This window comes from Cervus canadensis, chromosome 21 (genome assembly GCF_019320065.1).
Source record: "Cervus canadensis isolate Bull #8, Minnesota chromosome 21, ASM1932006v1, whole genome shotgun sequence".
NCBI lineage: Eukaryota > Metazoa > Chordata > Mammalia > Artiodactyla > Cervidae > Cervus > Cervus canadensis.
The window spans coordinates 51563190-51580020 of NC_057406.1; the positions used below are offsets into that span (position 1 = coordinate 51563190).

The 16831-nt window shown below is 35.4% G+C and overlaps 1 protein-coding gene across 1 annotated transcript in view; it reads left to right on the forward strand.

Annotated features, from left to right (window-relative positions):
- The window catches only part of HCFC2 (host cell factor C2), a 43883-nt gene that overhangs the window by 2339 nt on the left and 24713 nt on the right, over window positions 1-16831 (forward strand). The window contains exons 2-7 of the mRNA XM_043440246.1: window positions 82-230; window positions 1602-1762; window positions 13134-13342; window positions 14089-14173; window positions 16249-16355; window positions 16464-16652. Coding sequence (XP_043296181.1) covers window positions 82-230; window positions 1602-1762; window positions 13134-13342; window positions 14089-14173; window positions 16249-16355; window positions 16464-16652 — 900 coding nt within the window. The remainder of the gene's footprint in view (window positions 1-81; window positions 231-1601; window positions 1763-13133; window positions 13343-14088; window positions 14174-16248; window positions 16356-16463; window positions 16653-16831) is intronic.

Here is a 16831-nt window from a genome sequence, read left to right on the forward strand (position 1 = left end):
AACGATCTTTATAAAAGTACATACTCATAGTTTATGATAACTGTTTATTATAATTTGTTTTCATTTTATTTTGGCAACTAGTTACAAATCAGTGGTTTCTACCAGCTGTTAGAGGAGACATCCCCCCAGGCTGCGCTGCGCATGGATTTGTCTGTGATGGCACCAGAATATTAGTGTTTGGGGGAATGGTTGAATATGGAAGATACAGCAACGAGTTATATGAGTTACAAGTAAGTGTATTTCAAATTTATTATCTCAGACTGAAATATTAATAATGATATTGCTCTTAATTCTTTGAAAGATTGCAAAATATTTCATTAACATGCTGAAGATAAGTGTGAGCTCCACATTTTATAGCTTCAAGGAAAATGTTTCCACTTCACTACAAAGCCAAAGTTTCTAATGTAATTCTTTTTCCAATACCCAGTGCAACATTTGTAACATTAAGATATCTGTTACTTAGCATCAGTTGTACAAGTTATATTTGGGCTTTTGTATCTTAGTGCAGTCTTTCTTAAGCTTTAGCCTGCAACAGAAGTAAGGGGGAGGGTTTGTGAAAACAGATTGCTGAGCTGCGCCCTCAGAGTTTCTGAATCAGTATTGTCTACAGAGAATTTGCATTCCTACTAAATTCACACCTGCTGCTGATCCCCAGACTGTATCTTTTGGAAAACTTCTGCCTTAGTTATAAAAATTGTTCCTCTAACACTAATAATCACAGCTCCCCCCTCCACCACTGGCAATACATACAAAAGAGGTAACAGTTTCAGATAGCCTTCCAAATTTGACTCTCCAATGAACTGGATGTAGAGCCCACGGTGACAGCCCTGACTAATTTTGATTCCTAAACTGTGCTTATATTCCTAAGGCTGTGATCATGAGGGTATTTGGTAGTTGGCAAATGTAGATGGATTATGCCTGTTTATAAGCAGTTCTTTTAAAAAAATTTCAATCCCTGACTAGAGAGTAAGTTTTGGAGTTTGGTTTGTTAAATGGTCTTTACATTGGACTTCCCTAGCAGGCCAGTGGTTAAGACTGCGCTTCCACGGCAGGGAGCACAGGGTCTGTCCCTGGTTGGGGAACTAAGATCCCACGTGCCCTGTGGTGTAGCCAAGAAAAAAAAATTGTTTTTTATGATCTTTATGTTTATTTAAAGATTAAAATATATACCATTCATGGATTAACTAATTTCAAAAGGTGAGAGTGCATAAATTACATGTAATCTTAAAGTTGTAAATAATTTTGAATTCTTCGTTTGGAAAATATTGGGTTGGCCAAAAGTTCATTTGAGTTTCCCCATGATGTGTTGCTGAAAAACTCAAACTTTTTTGCCAACCCAGTATTTTATGTTTACTAGTGTTAATGATTATTAGCTTAGTTTGCCATTGTGGAAAGCTGTGAATATGGAAGACAAGACTGATTTTCTGTTGGAACACTCATTTTAATTTCAGAATTTATCTGGTTATTTGTCATTTGTCCCCAGAGTAGTTTATTGAAGCCTTCTGATTGGATTCAGATTAAAATGTATTGGTATGATATTTTAGTATTTTAACAGGAATATTTCGTGATTTTGTCTAAGTGTATTTATGCTCTTTTTTTAGGCAAGTCGTTGGTTATGGAAAAAAGTGAAACCCCATCCCCCTTCTTCTGGTTCACCTCCTTGTCCTCGGCTGGGACATAGCTTCTCTTTATATGGTAACAAATGCTATTTATTTGGTGGACTGGCAAATGAAAGTGAAGATTCAAACAATAATGTTCCCAGGTATGCCAACACTTTTTCAGATCAAATGTTTATTTTATGATTTAGATTAAGAACATGTAATTTCTTCCATCTTTAATTATTAAAAGCAATGAAGCTTATCCCTTTGCATTTGAACCTAACAGTGAAAAAATTTGTGTCCATTTGTGATTTTTCCTTAGTCCCTGGAGTATATCAGTTTTCAAAACTGTGCCTTTTTAAATCAAATCATCTTACTAAATTGGTATTAATATAACTGCTTGTGGCAGTTATATTGTATATGTTGAGCCATAATGTTGTAAGTGATAATGAAAAGTAACAAATGGTTATTTACAAATTATATTTCTCTGGGAATTTGGTGACAAAAATCTGAATATCAAATGAAGGCCATCATTTCCATTTTTCACAAAGGAAGCTGTTAAGAGTGGTTCACACAAGCAAATACCTTTAGAACCAATCCTCTTCTCTTTTCAAACAGAATTAATCACTGCCTCTTTTCTTATTGCATAATATTTTGATGACATGGTCATGATAGCATTCAGAATTTGGAGGTTTAGAGTCCATAAGGCTGTTTTCTGATTCACTGCTTAACCAATTATGTGTCCTTTAGTGGAAGTAATCTAAACCTGTTTTCCTTCACTGTGAAATGGGAGTGATTAACTACCTACCTTCCAGTGTCACTGTGATTACTAAATAAGATCATTGGCATAATTTTCAAAGCACTTTCCAGTTGCCATCAGCAATATCAGTAGTTGTCGTCCCTGTTATAATGTGTCTTTTTACCTATATTAGGTTGGTTTTAGAGCCTTAACTTTTTTTCCCCCTACAAACTTAAAAAAAATAACATATGCTAAAACTACATAGAAAATTTGGAAACTAGAGAAAAAGAGGAAAAAAATGTATCCCCCACACTAATCCAGATACTTTTAGTACATGTCTTTTTTCATTTTTCCATTAAACAGATTTCTTTTGAGATACTGACTTGTGAAATTCAAGGAATTAGACAATTTACAAAGTTTTTTCTCACAGGATCCCTGTTCCCCAACATAGGCAGCCACATATAATTCAATTTGATGTGTATGTTTTGGGAACTTTTTCATATAACACATTGTATTAGTCAGTTTTTGTTGTGTTAAAGGTAAGTTTCTCAAGTTTATGCTGGTTGAGAGAATAACTAGATACATGTGATGCTTTTTAAAGCCTTGATTAAAGCCAGCACATTAATTTCTGTTGACATTCCATTGTTCAAAGCAAGCTATAAGGCCAAGACCTGAGTGGGTGATGCAAGGATACATGTTCTGCTTTCTGGGAGAAGGGACGTGGGAATATTAATCTGATTCTACTCATTTCTTTTTTTTAACATAGTGAGAGCTTTCCTTTTGTTTTATGACTTTGGGTGTTTACTTGTTTCGGTTTTGTTTGTTTTTTTACCTTTAATAATATATCTTTACCTGGCAGTAGATATGGATTGGCCTATTTTTAACGGTGGAAAAGTAGTCTGAATTTTGCAAATTATCTAACCATTCCTCTACAGATGGGCACTTAAATATTTCCATTTTGCTATTATAGTTTTTGCATAATATGAATTTTTTTGCAGGATTGATACTTATAAATGGAATTGGGAAGGAGATGGTGGTGACCAAAGGATACATCTTAAGTTTGTTCAGTTCAGTTCAGTTCAGTTGCTGAGTCGTGTCTGACTCTGCGACCCCATGAACTGCCCCACGCCAGGCCTCCCTATCCATCACCAACTCCCGGAGTTGACCCAAACTCATGTCCATTGAGTGAGTGATGCCATCCAACCATCTCATCCTCTGTTGTCCCCTTCTCCTCCCGCCTTCAATCTTTTCCACCATCAGGGTCTTTTCAAATGAGTCAGCTCTTTGCATCAGGTGGCCAAAAAATTGGAGTTTCAGCTTCAGCATCAGTCCTTCCAATGAACACCCAGGACTGATCTCCTTTAGGATGGACTGGTTGGATCTCCTTGCAGTCCAAGGGACTCTCAAGAGTCTTCTCCAACACCACAGTTCAAAAGCATCAATTCTCTGCACTCAGCTTTCTTTATAGTCCAACTCTCACATCCATACATGACTACTGGAAAAACTATAGCCTTGGCTAGACGGACCTTTGTTGAGAAAGTAATGTCTCTGCTTTTTAATATGCTGTCTAGGTTGGTCATAACTTTCCTTCCAAGGAGTAAGCAGTCTTTTAGGTTCATGGTTACAGTCACCATCTGCAGTGATTTTGGAGCCCAAAAAAATAAAGTCAGCCACTGTTTCCGCTGTTTTCCTATCTGTTTGCCATGAAATGATGGGACCAGATGCCATGATCTTAGTTTTCTGAATGTTGAACTTTAAGCCAACTTTTTCACTCTCTTTCACTTTCATCACGAGGCTCTTTAGTTCTTCTTCACTTTCTGCCATAAGGGTGGTGTCATCTGCATATCTGAGGTTATTGGTATTTCTCCCGGCAATCTTGATTCCAGCTTGTGCTTCATCCAGCCCAGTGTTTCTCATGATGTACTCTGCATATAAGTTAAATAGCACGGTGACATTATGCAGCCTTGACGTACTCCTTTTCCTATTTGGAACCAGTCTGTTCCATGTCCAGTTCTAACTGTTGCTTCCTGACCTGCATACAGATTTCTCAAGAGGCAGGTCAGGTGGTCTGGTATTCCCATCTCTTGAAGAATTTTCCACAGCTTATTGTGATCCACTACAGTCACAGTCTTTGGCATAGTCAATAAAGCAGAAATAGATGTTTTTCTAGAACCCTTTTGCTTTCTCAATGATCCAGCGAATGTTGAAAATTTGATCTCTGGTTCCTCTGCCTTTTCTAAAACTATCTTGAACATCTGGAAGTTCACGGTTCACAGAGTGTTGAAGCCTGGCTTGGAGAATTTTGAGAATTACTTTACTAGCATGTGAGATGAATGCAATTGTGCAGTAGTTGTGAGTATTCTTTGGCATTGCCTTTCTTTGGGATTGAGATGAAAACACATCTTTTTCAGTCCTATGGCCACTGCTGAGTTTTCCAAATTTGCTGACATGTTGAGTGCAGCACTTTCACAGCATCATCTTTTAGAATTTGAAATAGCTCAACTGGAATTCCATCACCTCCACTAGCTTTATTCGTAGTGATGCTTCCTCAGGCCCACTTGACTTCACATTCCAGGATGTCTAGCTCTAGGTGAGTGATCGCACCCTAATGATTATCTGGGTCGTGAAGATCTTTTTTGTACAGTTCTTCTGTGTATTCTTGCCTCCTCTTCTTAATACCTTCTGCTTCTGTTAGGTCCATACCATTTCTGTCCTTTATTGAGCCCATCTTTGTATGAAATGTTCCCATGGTATCTTTAATTTTCTTGAAGAGATCTCTAGTCTTTCCCATTCTATTGTTTTCCTCTATTTCTTTGCACTGATCACTGAGGAAGGCTTTCTTATCTATCCTGGCTGTTCTTTGGAACTCTGCATTCAAATGGGTATATCTTTTCTCCTTTGCTTTTCGCTTCTCTTCTTTTCACAGCTATTTGTAAGGCCTCCTCAGACAGCCATTTTGCTTTTTTGCATTTCTTTTTCTTGGGGATGGTCTTGATCCCTGTCTCCTGTACAGTGTCACAAACCTCCGTCCATAGTTCATCAGGAACTCTATCAGATCTAGTCCTTTAAATCTACTTTTCACTTCTACTGTATAATCATAAGGGATTTGTTTTAGGTCATACCTGAATGGTTTCGTGGTTTTCCCTACTTTCTTCAATTTAAGTCTGAATTTGGCAATAAGGAGTTCATGATCTGAGCTATAGTCAGCTCCCGGTGTTGTTTTTGCTGACTACAAAGCTTCTCCATCTTTGGCTGCAAAGAATATAATCAGTCCGATTTCGGTGTTGACCATTTGGTGATGTCCATGTGTAGAGTCTTCTCTTGTGTTGTTGGAAGAGGGTGTTGCTATGACCAGTGTGTTCTCTTGGCAAAATTCTGTTAGCTTTTGCCTTGCTTCATTCTGTACTCCAAGGGCAAATTTGCCTGTTACTGGTGTTTCTTGACTTCCTACTTTTGCATTCCAGTCCCCTATAATGAAAAGGACATCTTTTTTGGGTGTTAGTTCTAGTTAGGTACTCCTGAATCAACCTCCAAAGAGATGGAACAATTTTATACTCCTAATGGCAGCATATAAGAGTGCCTTACACGCCTGGCAATACTGAATCACCTCACTCTTTGTAATTTTTGCCAATATAATTGGTGAAATATATTTCATAGGTTCATTTTGATTTAATTTTAAACTAGAAATGAGCTTCATTAACAGTGCTTATTGAATATTTACAATTCCTTCTCTGAAATTGTTTAGGTCCATGTTTATTTTTGTTTAAAAATTGATAATATACCATAAAATTCATCCTTTTTATATGTATAGTTCATAGATTTTTAGTAATTTATAGTGTTGTGTAACCATCACCACAATCCAATTCTAGAATATTTCCATCATTCCAAGAAGAAACTTTTTCTTATTAGAGGATAATTGCTTTACAGTGTTGTGGTAGTCTCTATGGGCTTCCCAGGTGGTTCAGACGGTGGTCTCTGCTGTATATCAGCTCGAATCAGTCATAATTATATATATACATATATATACATATATCCCCTCACTCTGTAGACTCCCTTGCCCCACATTCCACTCGTCTAGGTCATCACAGAGGCCAGGCTGGGCTCTCTCTTTGCTATATACCAGTTTCCCACTAGTTACCTGCTTTACACATGATAGTTACCTATGTCAATGCTACTTTTTCAGTTTCTCCTAGCCTGTCCTCCCCTCTCTGTGTCCACAAGTCCATTCTCTATATCTGTGTTTCCATTTCTTCTCTGTAAATAGGTTCACCAGTACTCCTTTCCTAGATTCCATATATATGAGTTACTATAAGAAACTTCTTATTCATTTGCAGTCAGTCCTCATTCCCATACCAATACCCATGTAACTACCAGACTGTCTCTGTAGATTAGCTTTTTCTGAACATTTCATAAATGTGTGATTTTGTGCATTGATCTTCTTTCACTTAGTGTAATATTGAGGTTTCACCATACTGTAGCATGTATCAAATGTTTTTTGCTTTTTATTATTGAGTAATACTCCATTGTATTGATAAGTCACATTTTATTTATCTGTCGTCAGTTGATAGACATTTGGATTGTTTCCAGTTTGGGCCTCTTGTAATAATGCTGTTATCATTTGCCTACAAGTCTTTCTATGGATATGTATTCATTGCTCTTGATTAGATACCTAGTAATAGAACTAATGAGTCATGTGAGAAATTTATATTTAACTTTTTAAGCACTACCAGACTGTTTTCCAGTGACTACCATTTTACCTTCCCACCAGCAGTGTATAAGGGTTCCAAATTTTCCACATCCTTGCTAACATTGTTTTTGTCTGTCTTTTTGACTGTAGCCAACCTAGTGGGTATAAGGTCATGTCTTATTATGGTTTTGGTTTGCATTTCCCTATAGACCAATGATGTTGAGTTTCTTTTCATGAGCTTTTTAGCCATTTATATATCTTCTTTGGTGAAATTTCTATTCAAATCTTTGTTCATTTTAAATTTAAATTGTTTGAGATAGATGGCCAATAGGCACAAGGATAGTTGCTGAACCTTGTTAATTATTAGAGAAATGCAAATCAGAATAGCAGTCAGGTACCACCTCACACTGGTCAGAATGGCCATCATTAAAAAGTCTACAAATAACAAATGCTCAAGAGGTTATGGAGAAAAGGAAACTCTCCTACACTGTTGACAGGAATACGAATTGGTATAGCCACTATGGAAAATAGTGTGAAAGTTTCTCAAACTACCAAACGTCATATGATCCAACAATTCCACTCCTGGGCATTTTTCCAGAAAAAACTATAATTCAAAAAGATACATTGCACACCTATGTTCATAGCAGCACAGTTCCCAATACCCAAGGCATGGAGACAACCTAAATGTCTATAGACAGACAGATGGATAAAGAAGATGTGGTGCGTATATATAATGGAATACTGCTAGGCCATAAAAAGAATGGAATACTGCTGTTTGCAATAACACGGGTAGACCTAGAGGTGATCATACTCAGTGAAGTAAGTCAAAAAGAGAAAGACAAATACCATGTATCACTTATATGTGGAATCTAATATATTATACAAGTTTATTTATGAGACAGAAATTGACTCACAGACATAGAGTACAGACTTGTGGTTGCCATGGGGGAGGGATGGATTGAAAGTTTCAGATTAGCAGATGCAAACTATCATATAGAGCTGGGTAAACAACAAGGTTCTGTGTAGCCCAGGGAACTATATTCAATGTCCTGTGATAAACCATCATAGAAAGGCATATAAAAAGGAATGTATGTAGATGTGTGTTACTGAGCCACTTTGCTGTGCAGCAGAGATTAATGTAACACTGTAAATCAACTATATTCAATAAAATAAATTAAAAAATAAAATTTAGTTGCTTGTATTCTTGTTATTGAGTTGTAAGACTTCTTTATATATTCTAGATACAAGTTTGTTTTTTAAAAAATGAAATACATGATTTGCTAATATGGATTATGCTTTTAGCATCCTTTTTAAGAACTGTTTGCCTATCTCAAGGTTATAAAGATATGTTCCTCTATTTTGTTCTAAAAGTTCTGTAGTTTTATCCTTTATGTTTATATCTGTGGTTCTTTTTGAGGTAATTTTTAATGCCTAAAGTAACTGAGTGAATTCATCCTTTTACATATGGATATTCAATTTTCCCAACACTATTCTTTGTAAAGATTATCCTTTCCTCATTATATTGTTTTGGCATCTTTGTTGACTATCAATTGACCATAAAAGTAAGAGTTTCTGTTCCACTGATCTATATGTCTGGTCTTACACCAGTACCACACTGTCTTAATTACTGTAGCTTTGTAGTAAGTTTTGAAATAACTTACTAAGTTCTCAAATTTTATTCTTTTTTCAAGAGTGTTTTCACTATTCTGAATCCTTTGCATTTCTGTGTAAATTTTAGGATCGTCTTGCCAGTTTCTGCAAAAAGTTCTCCTAAGATTTTGATAGGGAATGTGTTGACTGGATATATCAGTATTTGAAGAGTTTCTATCTTATTAGCATTGAGTCTTCTAGTCTATAAACATGGAATGTCTCTACATTTATTTAGATCTTCTTTAGGTTGTTAGTCAGCAATGTTTTCAGATTTTCAGTGTACTAATCTTGCTCTTGTTTTGTTAAATTTATTTTTAATTTTTTATTCTTTTTGATGACATTGTGACTAGATTTGGCTTCTTAATTTCATTTTTGGATTGTTCATTGCTAGCATATAGAAATAAAGTTGGTCTCTCTCTATTGATCTTAACCAGTATATTGATCTTGTATCCAGTGACAAGATTTTATTATTCTAATCATATTTTCATGGATTACAGTTTTTCTTTTTATTACTGTTTTTTATATGTTCTAAATATTTATATTTTCTAAATAATATTTTCCAAGTCTTTTGTTTGCTCCCCCCCTTTTAAGAGTTTTCCTTTTTCCTTTATCAAGTATGATGATATATATTTTTTTAATGGCTTTCTGGCTTTCTGTCCTGCTTATTAAGAAGACTTTCCTATCCCAAAACTATAAAAGTAATTTTTCTATCATTTTTTTCTAGTATGTTCACAGCTTTGTTTTTTATGTTTAAAATATTAATGCACTTGCAATATATTTTTGTAGCTTTTTACTTTTTCTTCTGAATGAATTTTCGGTTCTCCCACAACCATTTGTTAAATAAGCCAATCTTCTTCCACCTCCCCACTGTTTTGAAGTCCCATCTCTATCATATCTTAATTCTCCTAGAAATGGGTCTTTTTCTAGTCTCTCCACCCCAGGGGTTACAAACTACTCTTTGTATGTAAAATTTAGCTTACTGCCTGTTTTTGCTAGTAAGTTTCATTGGAACACAGCCATTCCTGTTTATATACATGTTGTCTCTGGCTGCTTTCTTATTAAAAGAATAGAGTAGAATTGAACTTATGATGTATAAAGCCTAAAATATTTACTATCTAGCTCTTTATAGAAAAATATTATCAGCTTTTATTCTAAACTCTTCTGTTTCATTAATATACTTAATATTTACCTATCATTAAGTGATGTTTGCTATAAGTTTCCATTATATGCCTTTGGTCAGATTAAGGGAGCTTTTTTAAAAAAATTAAATATACATACACATATGAAGTATGTTGTTGTTCAGTCACTGAATCATGTCTGATTCCATACTGCTTTGTGAAATATCATGTCATGTGCCTTGTTCTCAGTTGTGTCCGCCTCTGACCCCACGGACTGTGACCTGCCAGGCTCCTCTGTGGATGGGATTATGAAGTATAGTTGTATAATATTATCTAAGTTTTAGGTGTACAATATAGTGATTCACAATTTTTTGAGGTTATACTCCATTTATAGTTATTACAAAATATTGGCTATATTCGCTGTGTTGTACAATATGTTCTTGTAGCTTATTTTATACCTAATAGTTTGTACCTCTTCATCCCCTCCCTCTATGCCTCCTCCCTTCCCTCTCTCTGCTGGTAACCATTACTTTGTCCTTTATATCTGTGAGTCTGATTCTTTTTTGTTATACTTAGTAATTTGTTGTATTTTTTAAATTTCCTGTATATAAGGAAGTTTTCTTAAATCTGTAGTTTGACAATTCTTTTCTCTTTTTAACCAAAAGTGTATGTTGAGCATAATTTAGAAAAATTTTCAAATAGAAAGTTTTTTTATTGTCACTAATATCTAGTTTTATTATGCTGAATTAAAAAAAATGTGGTCTATGGAGTTTCTTCTTTTTAGTGATTATTTTTGTGGTCTATTTCACAGTCATTTTTTGTAACTATTTCATAGTTGTTCATAAGATCATGAGTTCTTGACTGGGTAAAAGGTTCTTTTTTAAATCAGTCTTAAATTATTATTCAAAACTGTTTTATGCTATAGATATTAGTCATATCAACTTCTGAATGACATGTTAAAATCTCCCAGTGTGATTGTGAATTTGTGTTTTGTTCCTTATATATAATTTCAACCTGTGTATATTATTTTGTTACAGACTTACCTTTGGTAAATAGGACTAACAGTTAATTAGTATGAACTGTTACAGCATACTGGCTAGCATTTATTCTGACCTGTTTAAATCTATGCCATATCAGTTGTTAAATAGTTTGATTATCATCCTTGCTATGCTTCCCTTGTGGCTCAGCTGGTAAAGAATCTCTCTGCAATATAGGAGACCTGGGTTTGATCCCTGGATTGGGAAGATCCTCTGGAGAAGGGAAAGGCTACCCACTCCAATATTCTGGCCTGGAGAATTTCATGGACTGTATAGTCCTTGGGGTCACAAAGAGTTGGACATGACTCAGCGGCTTTCACTTTCACTTGTTGTTAATACCTTATAGTTGGATTTGGGGTTCTTTTGATTCCCCTACACACGCCCTACCTTGAAGAGACTTAGTCTTATAATAGGGAAGTTTTTTCCTGCCCATGTAATTTTGTCTTCCATTAACTCGGCTTGTTGTTGCTTCTCCATACCCCTTTCTCTTCCTTTGCTAGATTTGTAAAAGTTGTGATGAGGGTGAATATTTGTGTAAGTGTATTTGTATAATTTTTATTTCCTGTTCTGTGAACTGCCTATTTATGCCTTTTACCTATGTCTATTGTGTGATTGGTCATTATCTTGGTTTCTTGATTTTATAGGTCTTTATAGTAAGAAAATTTGATCTCTTTTCTGTGATGTATATGAAATTGTTTTCAATTTTTCTTTTCTCTTTTGACACTTTATAGTTGTTGTTTTTCCTATCCTATCTCTATAGATTATGCTTTTTTTTTTTCATCTTCATTTTTCTTGATTTATTGTTTTTCTCTGATTCATTCTTTCCTTCTAATGATTTGAAAATTATACATGCTATTTCTGTGCTTCCTTTTGTTGCTTGGAAATTATCCCACACATTTAAACCAAAGATGCCTTTTCATCTTTGGAAATAGATTATCTTTATCTGTAGCCTTTTTTTGCTTACTCCCTTTTTTATGTTGTGTAGACTTGTGAATCTTATTCCAAATGACAATAATGTTAAGAAACTAAGTTTTTGATTAGTCTTTCTCAGTGATTATTTAGCCCTCACAACCACAGTTATCAACATCAATTTAAATTTAATTATAAATTACTAGTTTATTTGTACAACCGTTTCTTTTATTCAGTGTATTCCTTCTTGGATTTCTTTTTATTTTTCCTGGATGATCTAGAATCATTTCTTCCAAAACAAATTATATGGCTAAACTTTGAAGTTTTATATGTTCTGAAATGTTTAATTTTGCCTTCATACTTGAGTAATAATTTGATTACTCAATTTATTGAGAAATAGATTCCTATGAAAGTCATTTTGCTGAAAACATAGAAAACATCCATGTCACAGATGAGAAGTCTAATGCCAATTTTTAGAGTGAAAAAGCTATGTAGGACATTGCTATAACATTATAGAGTGAAAATTTATAAAGAAAAAAAAGTTGCAAAGCAACATTTGTAGTATACCTCGCTTATGTGTATGTAGCTATCCATAGAGAGATCTGAAAGGGTATTTACTAATTACTGTCAGTAGTGATTGTTCCGGTTATCTAGTACCATATAATAAATTGCCCCAAAAGTTAGTGATGAAAAATAGCAACCATTTTATTGTGTCCTTGGATTCTGTCCTTTGAAAATTCATATGGGACACAGCAGTGCTGACTAGGCCCTCAGATGGGAAGGCTTGAATGGTCACTCCCACGTCTGATGCCTCAGCTGGGATGGCTGAAGAATGGACTCAACTAGGACTGTCATCCTGTGTGCCTATGTGTGTCCTGTTCAGATGGTGGTTTTGTGACAGTTGAACTTTAATGGAGGTTCAGGATTCCGAATGCAAGTGTCACTGGTGAAGCTGCATTGGTCTTCTGTGACTCAGCCCCAGAAGTCACATAGTGTCATTTCACTGTACTCTATTAGTTAAAGCAGTCACAACCTACACAGCACCAAGGGGAGCGGACATAAAACCTACTTCCTGTAGGGAAGAAGGTCAGGGAATTTGAGGCTGTGTTTTGAAACCATCGCGGTATTGTCATGGACATGCATGTTGGCTGTATGGTGGCAGGTGTTTTTAATCTCTTCTGTTCACTGGTGAACCCCACAAGAGTGCCTGGTACACAGTAATGTTTGATAAATAGCATTGAATGAATGAGTTATGGGCTTTCTGCTCTCCTAATATTTTTCTGTTCTGTATGACTTTTTCACAGTAAGCATATATTATTTTTATAAATAGAAATACAAAGCTAATAAAAGGTATATATATATATTAATGTTTTAATTTCTTTTATTATATCCTAGATATTTAAATGACTTCTATGAGTTGGAGCTACAGCATGGTTCTGGTGTTGTGGGTTGGAGCATTCCAGTGACTAAAGGGATTGTGCCTTCGCCAAGAGAATCCCACACAGCTGTTATATATTGCAAAAGAGATTCTGGAAGTCCTAAAATGTATGTTTTTGGTGGAATGTGTGGTGCTCGCCTGGATGATCTATGGCAACTTGACTTAGGTAAGCTTACGTTGATTCAGGCTCAGAAATTCTTTATGATTGATAAAGGCAAATATAAAAATTGCCTTGAAAAATATTTTTATTACAGTATTGAGTTGTACTTAGATTTAATATGAATGGTTGCTGATGAGTCGAGTTGAACAAATGAATGTTTGATTTATGATAGTAACACTCCTGGGCTCCCTGTAAGTAGGGTCACCATATGTTCTGGTTTGCCTTTAATGGTCCTGTTTTATGCTTATTGTCTCTTGTAATTAGCAGTAGTACCTCCTCTCACTCGGTGAAGTGGCCCGGTTGAGGATGATTGAATTTATGTGGTTACCCTGTCTACAGTAATTGTGACATTAGTAATGTTATAGCTGGTCGATAAAAAAAAAAAAACTCTGCATAGCTATTTTAAGGGACCATAGGAATGAATATTTGGAAGATACATGTGCTGTCACTTCTGAGTGTCTTCTGCACAGTGTGCTCTTACTTAAAATGTTAAAAACCTTAATCTGGTCTTAATTCAAAATTGTTTGCACCCTAAATACACCTCTCCATTGCAAATACTAACATTCAATATAAGTAGATTTCTGTGATTGATAATTTGTGTCAGTTGGAAATGTTTAAGATGAAATTCAAATAGTGGTTTTGAAACATTTTAGCTTCATTTTGGTAGGTCCCTTTTTTAAAAAAAATTCTGGAAGTTGAGGTAATTTGCTATTATTAGATTAAGTTGCTAATATACTTGTTTTTATTTTTAGAAACTATGTCATGGTCAAAACCAGAAACTAAAGGGACAGTGCCACTTCCACGAAGCCTTCATACAGCCAGTGTTATAGGAAATAAGTATGGTGTTATTTTGTCTTTTGGTCTTTTTTTCTTTTTAACAAACTTAAGATATGTACCAAGAAAAGTGATGCTGCTAGTTTCTTGAAGATGATTTGATAATGCTTGATTGCACTTACTGAAACCAGAATAATATGTGCACAGGAGCTAAAATATCATGCATTTTCTTGTCGTACTCCCTCTTCTGCTTCTTTGCATTCCTTACGTCATGCACAGAGTAGATATTACATAAGGGTAAGGCAGAGTGATGTCAAACTTATCTGTCCTCCATCAATAGATTTGACATACGTTGTTTCTTCTTACACATTTTTGATAGTGCTTGATTCATACTCAGGTGTATATTTAGCTTCTGTGTTCAGTGATTGTACTTTGGATGGCATTATGGATAGAAGGTGGACTCTGTAACCAGATTACCTGAATTTAGGTCTCAGCTTGGATACTTGTACTGTCTGTTCAGGGCCAAGGAAACTTAATCTCTCTGCACTTCAGATTACTCGAGTATCAGTCAGTTCAGTTCAGTCACTCATTTGTGTCCGACTCTTTGTGACCCCATGGACTACAGCATGCCAGGCCTCCCTGTCCATCACCAGCTCCCAGAGTTTACTCAAACTCATGTCCATTGAGTCAGTGATGCCATCCAACCATCTCATCCTCTGTTGTCCCCTTCTCCTCCCACCTTCAATCTTTCCCAGCATCAGGGTCTTTTCAAATGAGTCAGCTCTTCGCATCAGGTGGCCAAAGTATTGGAGGTTAAGCTTCAGCATCAGTCCTTCCAATGAATATTCAGGACTGATTTCCTTTAGGATGGATTGGTTGGATCTCCTTGCTGTCCAACAAGGAACTCTCAAGAGGCTTCTCCAACACCGTAGTTCAAAGCATCAGTTCTTCAGCGCTCAGCTTTCTTTATAGTCCAACTGTCACATCCATACATGACTACTGGAAAAACCATAGCCTTGACTAGACAGACCTTTGTTGGCAAAGTAATGTCTCTGCTTTTCAATATGCTGTCTAGGTTGGTCATAACTTTTCTTCCAAGGAGTAAGCATCTTTTAATTTCATGGCTGCAGTCATCATCTGCAGTGATTTTGGAGCCCCCCAAAATAAAATCAGCCACTGTTTCCACTGTTTCCCCATCTATTTGCCATGAAGTGATGAGACTGGATGCCATGATCTTTGTTTTCTGCATGTTGAGCTTTAAACCAACTCGAGTATAGAATGGGGATAACAATAAAACCTCCTTCATAACGCTCCCATGAGAACTGAATGAATCAGTACATACAAAATGCTTCCAACAGTGCCTGGTACATAAAGAGCACTCCTTCAAGGTTAACTGTCATCAACAAGTTCCCTTTTTAATGCATCACTGAGCCAGGATTAGGAATATTGTTTTAAGTAGAATTTAAGTAAGTACTTATCTCTGTAGAGACTTGATCTTAAAAGGTAATCTTTTAGGAGACAACAGTTGTAATTTAGAACCTCATTAGTTCTCAAAAAGTAATCATAAGCAAAATCTAATAAGATATTCATTTTTTTAAACAGCAGAACTCTTTTATAAAGTGTGGTTTTCAGCTGGAACTGTAATATAGAAAACATTTTAAAAAATAAAGCTTCTCTGGTTGGTGTGAGGCTATGCCTCACGGCCTAAGCTCTGCCTGATGAGTCTTACCTCTTCAGTAACCACTGGGCATGTCTCAAGAACCTTTAGGGCTCTGAGGAACATAGTTTAATGTTTTTTATTTGATGATATAAGTGACCAAAGTTATATGAAACTGAATTCTCTTTGGTTACTATACACATCAATTCTGAATTTGACTTTGAATGTCATGCTTCTGACTGAGGTACCCCTTAGTATATTGCATACAATATTGATTTTCAAATGTGTTATAATTGAAATGTTTCCTACTTTAAATAACTGACCAGAGAGAAATAATTTTGATTCTGTATGGCTTCATAAAATTATAAACTCTAGAATGAAGACCACTTTATTCATTATCGTATTTGCATTTCCTTGACAGTGATAAGTGATTTTAAGAAGAAAACCAACTGCTTTATGTTTTCCTTTTGTTGTTGTTCAGGATGTACATATTTGGTGGATGGGTTCCACATAAGGGGGAGAATATTGAGACTTCACCTCATGATTGTGAATGGAGGTGTACTAGTTCATTTTCTTACCTGAATCTTGGTGAGTCTTTTAAGAATTATTTACTAAAATAAAATTTATTAATAAAATAATTATTATTATTTTATCATTTAAGAGAAGTTTATCAGTCATGGATATTTCTATGTTTAGATACAGCAGAATGGACCACTCTAGTATCAGATTCTCAGGAAGATAAAAAAAATTCAAGACCAAGACCAAGAGCTGGACACTGTGCTGTTGCAATTGGCACTCGATTATATTTTTGGAGTGGAAGAGATGGCTACAAAAAAGCACTGAATAGTCAAGTTTGCTGCAAGGATCTTTGGTATCTTGATACTGGTAGGTAAGAGTATTTAACAAACAAAATTTTTCTTTAGATAAATAAATAATCAAGTAATGTCTGTCTTTTGAGCTTGCTGTCATGTCACTGTCTCTCTTTTTCATAATGAAAAATGAATGGAAGAAATGATATGTGTAGATATTTTCCATCCTAGAGGAGTTTCTTAATTTCCCTCTCC